Source organism: Cucurbita pepo, chromosome LG03 (genome assembly GCF_002806865.2).
Source record: "Cucurbita pepo subsp. pepo cultivar mu-cu-16 chromosome LG03, ASM280686v2, whole genome shotgun sequence".
Lineage (NCBI taxonomy): Eukaryota > Viridiplantae > Streptophyta > Magnoliopsida > Cucurbitales > Cucurbitaceae > Cucurbita > Cucurbita pepo.
In genome coordinates this window covers 10,530,736-10,544,939 of record NC_036640.1, presented here as the reverse complement: position 1 = coordinate 10,544,939, position 14,204 = coordinate 10,530,736, and the positions used below count along the sequence as shown (strand labels likewise).

The window sequence follows — 14,204 nt, the reverse complement described above, 5'->3', positions numbered from 1 at the left end:
AGATGCTGGCAAATGCCGGAGCCATCAGATGTCAAATCTGCATTCCACAAATCTTGGACGTTGCATTAAAAACTAAAAAATAACTATTAATCAATTCAATTATGTTCTAATCGGCATTTATGAGAAAAGATGTAAATTTGAATAGATTAATTTCTTTAAAATTTTAATTAATTCATGTGATTTTTTATGGTATAAGTCAATAATTCATTAATTTACACAAGGTTTACATTAATAAAAATAGTACTCAATGATTGGTTAACCATTATTTATAATTAAATAATTAATGTATTACTATCTATAATTTCCATAATGTACAAATTTTTTTTTTCTTTTTCTTTTTGAAAATCTAGTAACGTTTTTTAAATTTGACTAAGAATTCAAATAATTTTTTAAGAAAATAAAATAATTATAAATTTCAAAAATTAAAAATGAATAATCAAATAGGTATGAACTATTTTCTTTAAAGTTTTTAGATCACGTATGATACAAATCATCTAAGTGTAGATCTAAAAGGATGAACGTTTTATCATATTTCTTAAGGTTCGAGTATGCATGAATTATCGTAGATGATTCTCTTCTCATTAAAACTTTAAAGATTTTTAATACTTTTTTTTTGTAACTTTTGCATATCACATCCAAGTTCTTGACTCTGCAAATGAATGTTAATATGAACATAGCTCAATTGATACAAAATAAGTTTTGTCGATTAAAAGATCATAAGTGGGATCCCTAGATTTGTTTGGATCTCGTAGGTTTTTCGGTCCAATGAATTTTATTTATTCCTGCGATTTCAAATGTCTACTCGAATAGTTATTATAGCGGCCTAATGGGCACTAAATGTACCTTATGTCTATGTGGGTTAGGAGGTGGAGGGGTCCTTAGGACATAGTCCTTCAAGAAGTGGTTATTTTAGGACATAGTCCTTTAAGAAGCGGTTATTTTAGGATATGGTCGTTTATGATGTGTGTCTTTGTTGCCTCTTTTTTCGTGCCTGCCCTTTTTTGTTTACTTCTTAGATCTTTTATCGATTGAATCTCTCGACCTTTAGGTTATATCATTGTCAATAAACTTATTTGTTCGTAACTTAGTAATAAGGTGGAAGATCCTTCTATCATAGCTGGCACTCCGAGGTTTACAGCTTCAACGCTACCATAGCGCCTCATTAACAGCCAACTAAACGTCACCTAAGACACTCATGTTTCAAACTGTTCATAACTGTGAGTCACTATATATCAACAACCTTTACAATGAGTAATTGAATGGGTCAATGCGCACGAAACAAAATGGTTTATATTATCAAGCCATATTTCTTGTCTCGAGTCTCTAAATAGGGGTAGTCTTAACCAAGCTATTGTAGGTATGTGTTTGGTACAACGACCCTTATTTCTACTTTTCAAACTAAAGACAAACAACTAAACATTGCAACATTTACTCGTGCCCTAATAGAGTACTCACCTCCTAACTTATTAAACGAACGTTCATTTAAGAGATGACCCATTTCGTTGGAGACATTTTATTCCCCAAAACAACTACCATTAAAATAGTTGAATCGTACCTCGATAAATTAAACATATATAAACCATCTCAGAACATGTCGAGAGTAAAAAATTATACAATGCAGCTATTACTTTCATCTGACATCGAAATTAAAAACTAATCGCATTAATGATAGCAATTATATTAAATAATTTCTCCCAAGATGGGAACATAATCCAAACACACACTTTAAAGAACAACAAGAGAGACATTATTATTGACAATATTATAAGCATTAAGTGATAATAATTTGGTTAAATTCAATGTGTTGTGAAGTAAAAAGAGGGTTTAAATTATGGGTTATGTGGTGGGGAAGTGGGAACACAAACATTAAGAATCTGACAAACACAAAGTTTTGTAGTTTTGAAGCTTTGAAAGCTTTGAAGATTGAAATTTGAACCACTTTTTTTCTTGTGCCCCACATGTATATATATATATATGTTCATTATGTTTATATATATATATATATGTATATATATATATTGACTGCCTGCCATATGCATATTGCATAATGCATCTGCTGTTTCACATTCATGCACTCAATCCTTGTCCCCCACAACCTTTTGCCTTTGTCTTTATGATTAGAGCTTGAGCAATGAACATTGCCCCCACATACTCAATAACTCATATTCATCTCACTTTCTAACCTTATTCATTATTTGTTCGAGAGGTCAGAAGTTTGAGTTTTTTATTTTTATTTTTACATGTCGTTGAATTTGAAAGAAGAAGAAAAAGAAGACTAGCTAAGATCAGATATTTGATCGAGAGGTTAGAGGTTAAAGGTTTGAGTTTTTCTACGTTTACGTGTTGTTGAATTTGAAAGAAGAAGAAAAAAGTAGGTAAGATCAGATACTTGATCAAGAGGTTAGAGGTTCGAGTTTTTCTGCTTTTGCGTGCTGTTGAATTTGAAAGAAGAAAAACAAACTAGCTAAGATTAGATATTTGATCAAGAGGTTAGAGGCTCAAGTTTCTCCACTTTCACGTGTTATTGAATTTGAATGAAGAAAAAGAACTAGCTAAGATCATATATTTGATCGAGAGGTTAGAGGTTTGAGTTTCTCCATTTTCACGTGCGGATGAATTCGAAAGAAGAAAAAACTAGCTATGATCACACATTTCTTCACTTTCACGTGTTGGGGCCCATGAACAAAACAAAACAAAAAACATAAAATAATTTAGAAGGATGAACAAGAGGCATTCATCCGAAGACGAAGACGTAGGTATAATAATTGACCCCCTTTTTTTTTTTTGCATCATAACATGCCAAAGAATGAAGGAATTCTCAGAGTCGTTAACAAAACTAGTATGTTACTCGAGCTAGGACTACTCTAGTAGATCAGTAGTCGGGACCCGTTGTTTCCTACCTAACGTAATTTTGAGGATAATTTTTTAAAGTTTTGGGTCCCTCCCTCTAAATTTAGGGCTAATCTAGAAACTCTAGGACATGGAAAAAAAAGATTGGAATATATATTATATTATATGATATAAAGAAATATGAATGAATTTAAAAGTACAAAAATGAGTATACGGAATAACTTTTGGATAAATGTGAGAGAGGACATTGGCATTTGGAAGCAATAATATGAATTAATTTTGGTGTTCTATGGCCACACTTTGTACAAACATCATCATGTTCTCTTTCTCTATACTTTAGCTGTCATTTGGAATCTCACATATTAATACACCTTTTTTCCTTCAATTATTGTCCATACACTCTATTCTACTTCTAAATGCTACATTCTAGGAGATCAAGTCTCGAGAACGTTGTTCTAAGCATGTTAGATGTGTACACGTTGTTTTCAGAGATCGTATGTTGTATATTTGAGTTTGTAGGTTGTTGTAGGTGAAATCAAGCCCAAAATGCACGAAGAATGCAAGATCTAGCCTAATGTGAGCTAATGTGGTCTAGAGTTCATTTTGGGTTTGGTCTTACTGGCTAAGGTCGTTTCAACCCAATTGGATTTAGCTGAGTATGTGTGAATCCTACATTGGTTGGAGATGAGAACGAATTATTCCTTATAAGGGTGTGGAAATCTCTCCCTAGTAAACATGTTTTAAAATCGTGAGATTGATAGTGATACGTAACAGGTCAAAACGAACAATATTTGCTAACGGTGGGCTTTTGCTATTACAAATAGTATCAGAGCCAAACACCGGACAGTGCGCCAACGAGCACGTTGGGCCCCCAAGAGTGAGTGAGTTGTGAGATCCCACATCGGTTGGAGAAGGAAACGAAACATTTTTTATAAGGGTGTGGAAGCATCTCCCTAGTAGACACGTTTTAAAACCTTGAGGGAAAGCCCAAAAGAGAAAGTCAAAAGAAGACAATATCTACTAACGGTGGGCTTCGCGCTTATAGTATGCGAGGGCCGATTAAATATCGGAAGGACATCAATATCATGTTAAGAGGAAACGAATCAAAACAACTCTTTTTTTCTCCTTTCCAAACCCTACATGATGCCCAAACTATTAATTTATAATATACTTTGCCAACAAAAGGAATCACAAGAAAATGGATTTAGGCCCGGACCCTTAGTACTATACATGCAATAGATGATGCAATAGTTTATAAAGTGAAATTACATCATACATATATATAGTTCCTTTTAGAGATTCGGTAACTCGTTCGTTCAATCATTTAGACATTTGACGTCATGAAAATCGAATATTGTTCGACTATGTGAATTTGGTGATTGACCCATGTCTTTATTCCATCAATTCTTTCTCGAGAACTTATTCGAAGAGGCTTCCAAGCTTGGCAGTTTGTACCATCAAGAAAAACAACAAAAATTTCTTTGAATTTGTATCAACAGGTTTTTTAGTGTATGCGAGAGGATTGAATTTCAAAACTCTATCAACAATCACTAATTCCTAGCTCGATCGAGAGTTTAGTCGATTGTTATATCTCAAACTATTAAGTTGTAGAACTTCAAAGTCAAGTAACTTTTGTTGGATTACTTTGTAGCATGAGCATGAATGTAACAACCCAAGCTCATCACTAACAGATATTATCTGTCTTTGGGTTTTTCCTTAAAAGGCTCCTCCTCAAGGTTTTAGCCCAGCTCCTCCTCAAGGTTTTAGCCCAAACCCACTACTAATCGATATTATCTTCTTTGGGCTTTCTCTTAAAGGGCTTCCACTTAAGGTTTTAAAACGTGTCTATTAGAAGAAGTTTCCACACCCTTATAAAGAATGTTTTGTTTCCCTCTCCAACCAAGATCTCACAGTGAAGTTCCCCTTGTAAATAATGTTTCGTTCCCCACACCCTTTAACGCGTCTACTAGGAGAAGTTTTCCCTATAAATTTACGTTCCACTACGAGCTATCATGGCTTAGACCCTGATCTTTGTCTCAAGTCGATGAATCAAGAGGCATATATATTGAGACAAAACCTATAATTCAGTAAGCAACGACCAAATCTATCAAGAACACCTTCAAACCCTAAACATCAAGAACCAAAATAATTCCAAAATTAATATCCGAAACTAAATCGACTTAGTATCGAGATATTGATCAAACCCACTTTAAAAAATTCCAACTTTTATTGATCATAAGAACAAAAGATTACAAAATTGAGAGAAATAGAAAGGTCGGCCAAAACCCAATTCAACTCAACCCAAATCAAACCAACCCATGAACATACCATAAGCTCATAGGCCAATTCAACTCAACTCAACCCAAACCAAACCAACCCATGAACATACCATCAGCTCATAGAGAATGATATCAGTAAGAAAGAACGGAGCATAGATTCGGCCAAAGAAGAAGAACAGCTCTGATTCAAACCGCAAAAGTTTGGCGCTCAGAGTCAGAAACACGAGACTCATAGAATCTAGCAATAAAATCAGAAGCTTTACGATCAATTCCAGGCTCAGCCACCCATCTTCCTCTACTATCTTGATCACTTGGCCACATCCTTCTTCTAATTTCAGCGCTTTCCTCCCAATAAGCTTCATCATTATCTCTTCCTCCCACAATTGGGAAGCAGCAGCTTTTCAATATGCTGCAAATTGAGAAGCATTTCAAGGACTTTGATCTTCCTCCCATATGATATTGTTCTAAAGATCTCTCCTTTTTTGTTTGATTATTTCCAAATACTGCCTTTTTTTTTCTCTCTTGATTTCTCTAAGCCTTCAATGGTAGAGAATATAATGGCTGCATGAGTTTATATAGAAAAGAAGAAGAGGCTTTGCTTTTGGGACAGCTTGTTGAAGCTTTTACTTTCTTACTTACTTTTTGGGTTATTTATATAAACTGATGTGAAACACGGGATTATGGTCAAAGTGAGCATAACTCAACGGTAATTGACATGTAAATTTGAGGTTCAAATTTGTGAGATCTCCTATCGGTCGGAGAGGGGAAACGAAGCATTCAAAGGTGTGGAAACTTCTCTATAGCAGACGCGTTTTAAAACCGTGAGGCTAACAGTGGGACTGAGCTATTAACAATCAATGCGTAACGAACCAAAGCGGCCAATATCCGCTAACAGTGGGATTGGGCTGTTACAATGAGTGGATGGGTGAGTATTTTATATTACAACCGAAACTGAAATCAAAACCTAGAGTAAATGGATGAGTATTTTATATTATAGATTAGCCAAGAAATGGACGGCCAGGATCCAATGACAAGACTGGTTAAGATAAGGGTTGCTGTCCTCTACTTTTTGATTCACCCAACTCTTTTCTTCCTCAACTTTTTTTTGTTCTTTGTATTCTCTTTTGCTCTTGACAGAGAGGATTCTGCCCTAACTCCTTGTTTAAATATTGCCTATGGAAACAGCTTGCTTATAAAAACCTAAATCTTCATGATCACTAATGTTAACTTGAACATTCGGCGCCCGATCTTTTTTAATCGTTTTCGTTTAGCTTTCAAGTATTCTTTTCCAAGTTTTTGACTACGGTACAAAGATTCTACAAATAAGCGTTTTTTTCTTGTCTATAAACCGTGTCACTTGATGTTATTGTCAAAATCTGGACATAGTAACTATAACCGTCTAAGTTCACCGCTAGTCAGATACTGTTCTCTTTGGGTTTTCTCTTTCGGGATTTCTCTCAAAGTTTTTAAAACCCATATGCTAGGGGAGGTTTTCACACCCTTATAAAAAATGTTTCGCTTCCTCTCCAACCGATGTGGGATCTCACAGTCCACTCCTCTTCAGGGTCCAGCGTCCCCGCTGACACTCGTTCCCCTCTCCAACCGATGTGAGATCTCACAATCCACCCCTCTTTAGGGTCCAGCGTCTTCATTGACACTTGTTCTCCTCTCCAATCGATGTGGGATCTCACCGTAACACATCAAAGCTTCATATGACAACAAAGGTAACTGCCACATTGGCATCAATTGCCTTTCAAAAGGGCACCTTTTTTGCTTGGAAAGAACCTTTGGAAAGGAAAGGAGTGGTGGGTTTAGGGGTTGGGGGAGTTTCATAGAGGCCTCCTCAATGCATTCAAGCTGTCTGTCTAGCTTTTAGGAATCTAAAAGAAGCCCTCACTCTCTCTGGTTTGCATATTTTCCCCATTACTTTATTTATTCCACTTACGAACTTCATAATAATAATAACCTGTCTTTGATTTTGAAGGGATCATCAATGATATTTATTATGTTCTTGATGATTTGGTTTTAGTTTAATATGAAAAAAGCTAGATATTGTCTATATATGCAAATCTCTTAGCAGCTTCTTGCATATAGTACTTCAAATCTTCTCCTTAATACTTAAGTAAAGGTTTATAGATTCTTTTTCTTGTAACCCGACCAAAATAATGATTGGCAAATAGGTTATTTTTTCGAAGTAGCTACAATTTCTTAAGCTGGTCTAGAATCATCTTCGTCAGAATAGGCCGCATTTTTCATACCGCTATTCAAATAGCTTTTTTGGCTATATTTTCGACTACTCCCCCAGAATCGGATAGTAATATTTTCCGTGAATAGTAATATTTGGCCAACAAAGTCCAAAAGTATTTCAAAGTCTTATCTCTCAAAAGGGTTTCATAGTAAAGAAAGAAGAAAAAATGTAAAGAAAACCAGAGATTTTAAAGGCTAATTAGCTCTCCAAAGTGAAATTACAAAAGAGTACTGTATGAAATGAAGTGGGCATAGTAGATGGTATCACAATCTTGCAACCTTATTAATAATGGCTTTAGGGGCATTTTGGGCATGTTTTGGGTCATTCGGGACAGACGAAGTGCATAGAAGAGTTACCCTAGCGGTGGACACGATCACTTTAGTCTCTTTCAAATCCTTCCACAATTCTACATCCCATACCTACACATCATACAACCATTCTCGATCATGCTCGAACAACTTTAAACCGTTTATTGTACTACTAGCTACAAGATTACCAAGTTCTTAATAATTCTTAGCAGCAGACTATCGATAAAATTTAAGTTAAATTATAAATTTAGTCACTGTAATTGTTCGTATATCTTATAAGGCGTCTAAACTAGTTCTTGGAATCGTAATTATGTATCTGATAAGTTCTTATGTTCTTCCTTTCTTTAGCTAACTTTCGATTTTGTATGTGATGAATCCTCGATAAAATATTATTTTGAAAAAGAATATAATATTAAAATGAATATTTAAAAAAAAAATGCTATTTCTTCTGAAAATTGTAAGAAGGAAGAAAGGGGAAGAGGGATACCTGAATGGTTCTGCCGACGGTGACCGGCGTAGCTTCGGCGAGAACGACGGCTCCCATCTCAGCACTCTTCAAGTGATTGATGCTAAGATGGATTCCGACTACTTTCCGGTAGCCCGACGCCACATAAGCCCCCTTACTCGCCAAAGCCTCCGCAATCAACGCCGAAACTCCGCCGTGCAACACTTTAAACGGCTTCATTTTCGAAATTCATCCACGAATCAACACAAAATATATATAAATATCAAGAATAACACTGAACTGTGAAGTTTTCAAAGATTATTTAATTAAATAATGTAAGATAAAATTTTCAAAATTCGAGATGTAACCTAACAGTAGTTAAAATCAACCTAACAATTCTGGAGCAAATTTTTTAATAATTAAACGAAACAAAAAGAAAATAGACCAAGAAACTGAAATTAGGGCAACCGGAATGTGACTGAACGAACCTGGCAGCAGATGGGGGAAACGAGGATGCGGCCGCTCACTCTCTGAGCGGATTCGTGTTCCAACACGAATCCGACTGCCTGAAGCGGAGCGTCCTGCATCGACGACGGCAGCGGCGGCGGAGGATTCCTTGTAGACATTTTGGTTGCGAATCGGAATCGGATGGCTGGAGCCGAGACTCAGAGGCTCCGATCGGGNTTTCACACTAAATTATTTTTTAATATTCTACGAGAAATTATTGGAAAATACCAAATTTATCCTTTACATTTTTCAATAAATTTTAAAATTAATTTTTTATAGTAATAAAAATATTTTTTATAAAATAAAAATTTTTGAAGCTTTTTATTAACATTATAAATTAAATTTTAAAAAAAAAAGAAATGGAAATAAAATGAAGTGGACATTTTATTCACTAAAATTAATTATAATTTTGGGTCCATCTAAATAAAACGTCCGTAAATATCGATGATTTGATTCATATATCTGTGGATTTAAATAATGATAGTAATAATAATTACAATTTTGCAAACATCTTGAGGGCATTTGCGGCATTTTCAGCGTGTTTCGGGACAGGCAAATTGCAAAGAAGAGTAACTCGTGCGGTGGACACGACCACTTTTGTCTCTTTCAAATCCTTCCACAATTTCACATCCCATACCTGTTATTATACAAATCAAAATATTTAGCATATGTTTTGAAAGCAGTTTCGGTCGATAAACTTTACGGGTTCGAAGAATGAAGAGTTTAGTAAGTCTCGATGTGGGAAAGAAAATTGATTAGGAGGATAGTTTAGGAAGTATGGGTTTTAGAAAAAACGTAACCGTGCCGCTTGAATCGGGTGGCTCTTGTTTAAGTCGGTAGCTTTCTCCAATTAAACTCGAGTTTATGAACTCATCCTCCCAAAGAATGGATCGGGTCGAGAAGGGCTTTAAGGGAAACCACCCTTATGTTGAATATGAGTTCAATCACCAGCAGAATTCAGTTAAATTCTTTTTTAGGTTTGAATAAGGTTAATTTTTGGAGAATCAAAAACTCGGTTGAATTCACATGTTAGAGTTATATATATATAAAAGTGCTGAGTATACACAAAATTGAAAGTTTATAAACGTCACGATCTATACAGAATAACTAATCTTCAAGGTCAAAATAGTAATTTAATATTATTTAAAATTAAAAAAAATATTATATAATTTTTAAGTTTGTTTTATTATTATTATTTAGTTGTAATTTTCCAAGTCAAGTAAAAAAGATAAGGAAAATTATACGTAAACGTCACAGTCTGTCTTAATTCCTATTGGCTTTGAATTATTTTTATTTAAATAAAAATAATTTAATAATAATTGGGAAGCGATAAGGAAAGGAAGCATGCCTGGATGGTTCGGCCGACGGTGACCGGAGCGGCTTCAGCGAGAACGAGGTCGCCGAGGGCGGCGCTCTTCAAGTGATTGATACTGAGATGAATTCCGGCGACTCTCTGGTAGCCAGACGCCGTATGAGCGCCAATGCTCGCCAGAGACTCTGCGATCAACGCCGATACTCCGCCGTGCAGAACTTTGAAAGGCTTCAATTACAAAATTGATCGACAAATCCAAATCAAATCGGAAGAACATACAATTAAATCGGAATTTAATCGGAAGAAAATCGAATTGAAACCTGGCAGCAGATTGAGGAGACGAGGAGACGGCCGGCCACTCTCTGAGGAGAGACGTGGTCGATTTCGAATCCGAAGGCGTGAAGCGTAACGTCGAGAACTGGCGGCGTAGACGGCGGAGGAGGATCTGTAGACGACATTTCGGAAGTGAATCGGAATCGGAATCGGAAAAAACAGAGGAAGAGATCTTGGATTCCGGCCGGCGATGGCGGAGGAACTAAAAATGATAATGGAATGGGTTTGGTGGAGTTGGAGCGATTATAAAAGTCAAGAATCCATGGTCCACAACGGCGGTTGGTCGATGAATTTTCATTTTCGTTTTAATAATTATAAATTACATTTTAAAAATATTTAATTTGTAGATATATTCAAAATTATAAATTTATTTATTTATTTATCCACCAGTAGAAAAAAAATGAATTAAGAATAAAAATTGCAATTCTTAATTAAATTTACGGTTAATTAGATGAAATAAAAATATTAAAACAAATTTAGGGATTGAAATTAATTTATTATTATTATTATTATTATGTTTGGTTGACGTGGAAAATATTAAAACAAAAGTATTTTATTTTCTCTCCCTCTTACCCACTCACATTATGACTTGACTTTTACTTTTTTTTTATTTTTTATAATAATAATAATAATAGAGAAAAAAACCAATTAGCCAATGAATGGATAAAAAGAAGACACGTTTTCATTTTTAAAAATTAAAAAAAAAAACAAAAACAAAATTATATATATATATACTAAATTAATAAAAATAAAAATTTACCTCTAAACTTTAAATATTATTTAAAAATGAATGAAAACTATTAATATTTTGTTTTGATTATTTCAAAAATATTATCTAACTTTAAAAATATAACAATATTGTTATATGTTTCAAAAATACTCATAAACTTTCAAAAAATATTAATATTCATAAACTTTCAAAAATATTGGAGATTAAAGTACTCCGAGATCAAAAATACTTTAAAAATATTGTTAATCAAAAATACTTTAAAAATATTGTTACTTCGTTCGTATATGCATAATAATAATAAAAAATTAAAAATTAAGTTTTTTTGTAATTATAAACGATATTAATACTATTTTTAAAATTTGATAAAGGTGTTTCTACCAAGATGACGTGGATGACATGATATTGATCCATTCATTCACACGTCAGATGGACTTTCTAGAACATTCAATTTTCTTTTCATTTCTTTTTTTCTTCATATATTTTTTTATATTATTTAATTGATACTAATTAATTAAAATCATAGTTGATAATGGTACTTTGAACTTAACCCAATTAATTATAAATGTATTAATAAATTATCTTAATTATGAGATAAATTTCAATTATACTTCTATAAAAATTAAAAGATACTATTACTATTGAATTATTTACTGAGTTAAATTCGAACTTGTTTACAACTTTGCTAACCTCTTGAGAGTGTCGACCAAGGGTTGGGCATGTTTCGGCACAGGCATGTTGCATAGAAGGGTGACCCTCGACGACGCCACAAGGTCCCTCCTCTCCACGCTCGAACTTTTCGCCTTCCATAGTTCTACTTCCCATACCTATTATACGTATGTACGTACTATTCAGAGTCGGTTTGAATTGATTTTCTATCATTTTTAAGATAAATTCAAATCCACTCTTAATATTTTTGTTTATGGTTTGAATATTAAATAAATTTATGAATATGGAAGGTGTGTATTGGAAATTAGATTTTATGATTTTACACTTTTATCCCTAACTTTTCCCTAATACACTGCTTGAGTTCAACTTGGAAAAGTTTTAAAATCTGGTTGATCCAAATCCCGCTAGCAGATATTGTCCTTCTGGGCTTTCCCTTTCGGGCTTCCCCTTTTGGACTTCCCCTCAAGACTTTAAAACGCGTCTGATAGGGGAAGGTCTCCACCCCCTTATAAATGGTGGTTTGTTCTCCTCCCCCTTATAGCCCAAAGAGGACAATATCTGCTAGCGATGAATCTGGGTCGTTACAAATGGTATCAGAGCCAGACACCGAACGATGTGCTAGCTTTCTCGCTGTTCCCCAAAGAGGGGTAGACACGAGGCAGTGTGCCAGTAAGGACGCTGGGCCCCAAAGGAGGCGGATTTGGGGGTGGTCCCACATCGATTGGGAGTGCTAGCGAGAACGCTGGGTCCCGAAGGGGTGGATTGTGATGTCCCACATTGGGTGGATTGTGATGTCCCACATGGGTGGATTGTGATGTCCCACATGGGTGGATTGTGATGTCCCACATTGGGTGGATTGTGATGTCCGATTGGGAGTGCACCATTTATAAGAGTGTGGAAACCTTCCCCTAGTAGGAGAGGAAAACCCATAGAGGACAACGCGTTTTAAAGCCTTGAGTGGAAGCCCGAGAGGGAAAACCCAAAGAAGACAACGCGTTTTAAAGCCTTGAGTGGAAGCCCGAGAGGGAAAACACAAAGAAGACAACGTGTTTTAAAGCCTTGAGGGGAAGCCCGAAAGGGAAAGCCCAAAGAGGACAATATCTACTGGCGGTGGATCTGCAACCACACTGCTCCTTTAAATTTCAAGATTTTATACTTTCACCCCAAAAATTTTACAAATTCTCACTTTTTTATTTTTAATTTAATTAATTTAAAATAATCAAAATGCAAGATTTTTTTTTTTAAATAATGTTAATTTAATTTTTTTTTTAAAAAAAATCAAGTAATAAAGAATTTAATTATAATTAATTTACTTTATTCCTAATAAATATATATTTTAGGAACTTATTAGTAAAATAATAAGAATAATAATAATATAGAAAAAGAAAAAGAAAATAGGCGTGACCTGAATAGCCTTGCCGAGGGACAGGGGAGTCGCTTCAGCGAGAACAAGATCGCCGATCTCTGCGCTCTGTAAATGATCGATACTGAGATGAAATCCCGCCACTCTTTTGAATCCCGCCGCCATCTGTGCTCCAATGCTCGCCAGCGCCTCCGCTATCATCGCCGATACGCCGCCGTGCAGCACCTTAAACGGCTGCGCTTTTCATTTTCATTTTCGTAACCAAATTCTAATCGGCGGATCATTTTATTGAAATCGAAACTCAATAACGTACCTGGCAGCACTTCGGAGAGACGACAATGCGGCCGGATACTCTGTGAGGAGATAAGATTTCAATCTCGAACCCGACGGCGTTGAGCGGAGAGTCCAGAATCGCCGTCGTGGATGACGGCGGCGACGGAAGCGGCGGATCATTCGGATTTTGATGATCCATACGGAAGTAATGCGAATTTGAGGGTTCGGGATTTGGTTGTTAGAGAAGATTGAGGGATGCGATCGGAATTTAAAGTTTCGGTTTGGATTCGGAGCGAAGGATATAGGCGTCGGAATTGCAACTAAACACATGCCGCCTGCTACTCAAAGTCCGGCCACGTGGCATTTTCTTTTACCTTTTAATATATATTCTTCTTTTTTGAAAAATAAAAAGTTTAATATTATTCTATAATTTTTTTTTTCTTTTCTTTTATTATTTATTTTAAATGATATAATTAAATATAACAAATTTTATTTTATTGCCACGTGGCATCGTGTAGGTGGGCCACGTTGCTTGAAGTGCAAAAAAAAAAAAATGTTGACTGTACGTACTAGTGAAATTTCAATTTGGTGTCTATTAATCTTTAAAATATTCTAAATATTTTTAAATTAATTATTATTTTTTAATCTAAAATTACATTTTTAGATCAAATAGTTTCAATTTTGTATTAGATTGGTCGACATATATATATATATATATATATGCAGATAATGGTTAACAAACTATATCTAAGCTAGTTCGAATACAACTTAAAAGATCTACACCGGTTGCCATCCCTAAAATTGATAACTCAATCTCCACCTTCCTAATTGTTAAGCTAAAAAAAAAATTTGTAAGAGCTCAAGGCCATCGCGGGTAGATATTATCCTCG

General features: G+C 35.0%; 3 protein-coding genes across 3 annotated transcripts; all 3 read right to left on the bottom strand.

Annotated features, from left to right (window-relative positions):
* Positions 1-7,482: 7,482 nt before the first annotated feature.
* LOC111791096 (1,4-dihydroxy-2-naphthoyl-CoA thioesterase 1-like) lies at positions 7,483-8,807 on the bottom strand. The gene is made up of 3 exons (XM_023672298.1): positions 8,619-8,807; positions 8,173-8,364; positions 7,483-7,796 (listed from the first exon to the last, which is right to left on the bottom strand). Exons 1-3 carry the CDS (start codon positions 8,754-8,756, stop codon positions 7,641-7,643), a joined length of 486 nt encoding a protein of 161 aa, XP_023528066.1. The 5' UTR covers positions 8,757-8,807; the 3' UTR covers positions 7,483-7,640.
* A 256-nt stretch (positions 8,808-9,063) lies between these two features.
* Positions 9,064-10,543, bottom strand: LOC111791095 (1,4-dihydroxy-2-naphthoyl-CoA thioesterase 1-like). The gene is made up of 3 exons (XM_023672297.1): positions 10,270-10,543; positions 9,986-10,177; positions 9,064-9,274 (listed from the first exon to the last, which is right to left on the bottom strand). The coding sequence occupies exons 1-3, from the start codon at positions 10,405-10,407 to the stop codon at positions 9,131-9,133; spliced, it is 474 nt and encodes a 157-aa protein (XP_023528065.1). The 5' UTR covers positions 10,408-10,543; the 3' UTR covers positions 9,064-9,130.
* Positions 10,544-11,658: 1,115 nt separating this feature from the next.
* Positions 11,659-13,600, bottom strand: LOC111791417 (1,4-dihydroxy-2-naphthoyl-CoA thioesterase 1-like). Its single transcript, XM_023672745.1, has 3 exons — positions 13,355-13,600; positions 13,084-13,275; positions 11,659-11,836 (listed from the first exon to the last, which is right to left on the bottom strand). Exons 1-3 carry the CDS (start codon positions 13,511-13,513, stop codon positions 11,684-11,686), a joined length of 504 nt encoding a protein of 167 aa, XP_023528513.1. The 5' UTR covers positions 13,514-13,600; the 3' UTR covers positions 11,659-11,683.
* Between the last annotated feature and the right edge of the window lie 604 nt (positions 13,601-14,204).

What these genes read in the sequence shown, in the direction of transcription:
- LOC111791096 (XM_023672298.1), bottom strand. Translation starts at nt 8,756, where the DNA reads ATGTCTACAAGGAATCCTCCGCCGCCGCTGCCGTCGTCGATGCAGGAC. An exon ending in TTTCCCCCATCTGCTGCCAG is followed by an intron (nt 8,365 to 8,618) that starts GTTCGTTCAGTC and finishes TCGAAAATGAAG; the next exon opens with CCGTTTAAAGTGTTGCACGG. An exon ending in CCGTCGGCAGAACCATTCAG is followed by an intron (nt 7,797 to 8,172) that starts GTATCCCTCTTC and finishes TATGATGTGTAG; the next exon opens with GTATGGGATGTAGAATTGTG.
- LOC111791417 (XM_023672745.1), bottom strand. Translation starts at nt 13,513, where the DNA reads ATGGATCATCAAAATCCGAATGATCCGCCGCTTCCGTCGCCGCCGTCA. An exon ending in TCTCTCCGAAGTGCTGCCAG is followed by an intron (nt 13,276 to 13,354) that starts GTACGTTATTGA and finishes TGAAAAGCGCAG; the next exon opens with CCGTTTAAGGTGCTGCACGG. An exon ending in CCCTCGGCAAGGCTATTCAG is followed by an intron (nt 11,837 to 13,083) that starts GTCACGCCTATT and finishes TACGTATAATAG; the next exon opens with GTATGGGAAGTAGAACTATG.
- LOC111791095 (XM_023672297.1), bottom strand. Translation starts at nt 10,407, where the DNA reads ATGTCGTCTACAGATCCTCCTCCGCCGTCTACGCCGCCAGTTCTCGAC. An exon ending in TCTCCTCAATCTGCTGCCAG is followed by an intron (nt 10,178 to 10,269) that starts GTTTCAATTCGA and finishes TTGTAATTGAAG; the next exon opens with CCTTTCAAAGTTCTGCACGG. An exon ending in CCGTCGGCCGAACCATCCAG is followed by an intron (nt 9,275 to 9,985) that starts GCATGCTTCCTT and finishes GTATAATAACAG; the next exon opens with GTATGGGATGTGAAATTGTG.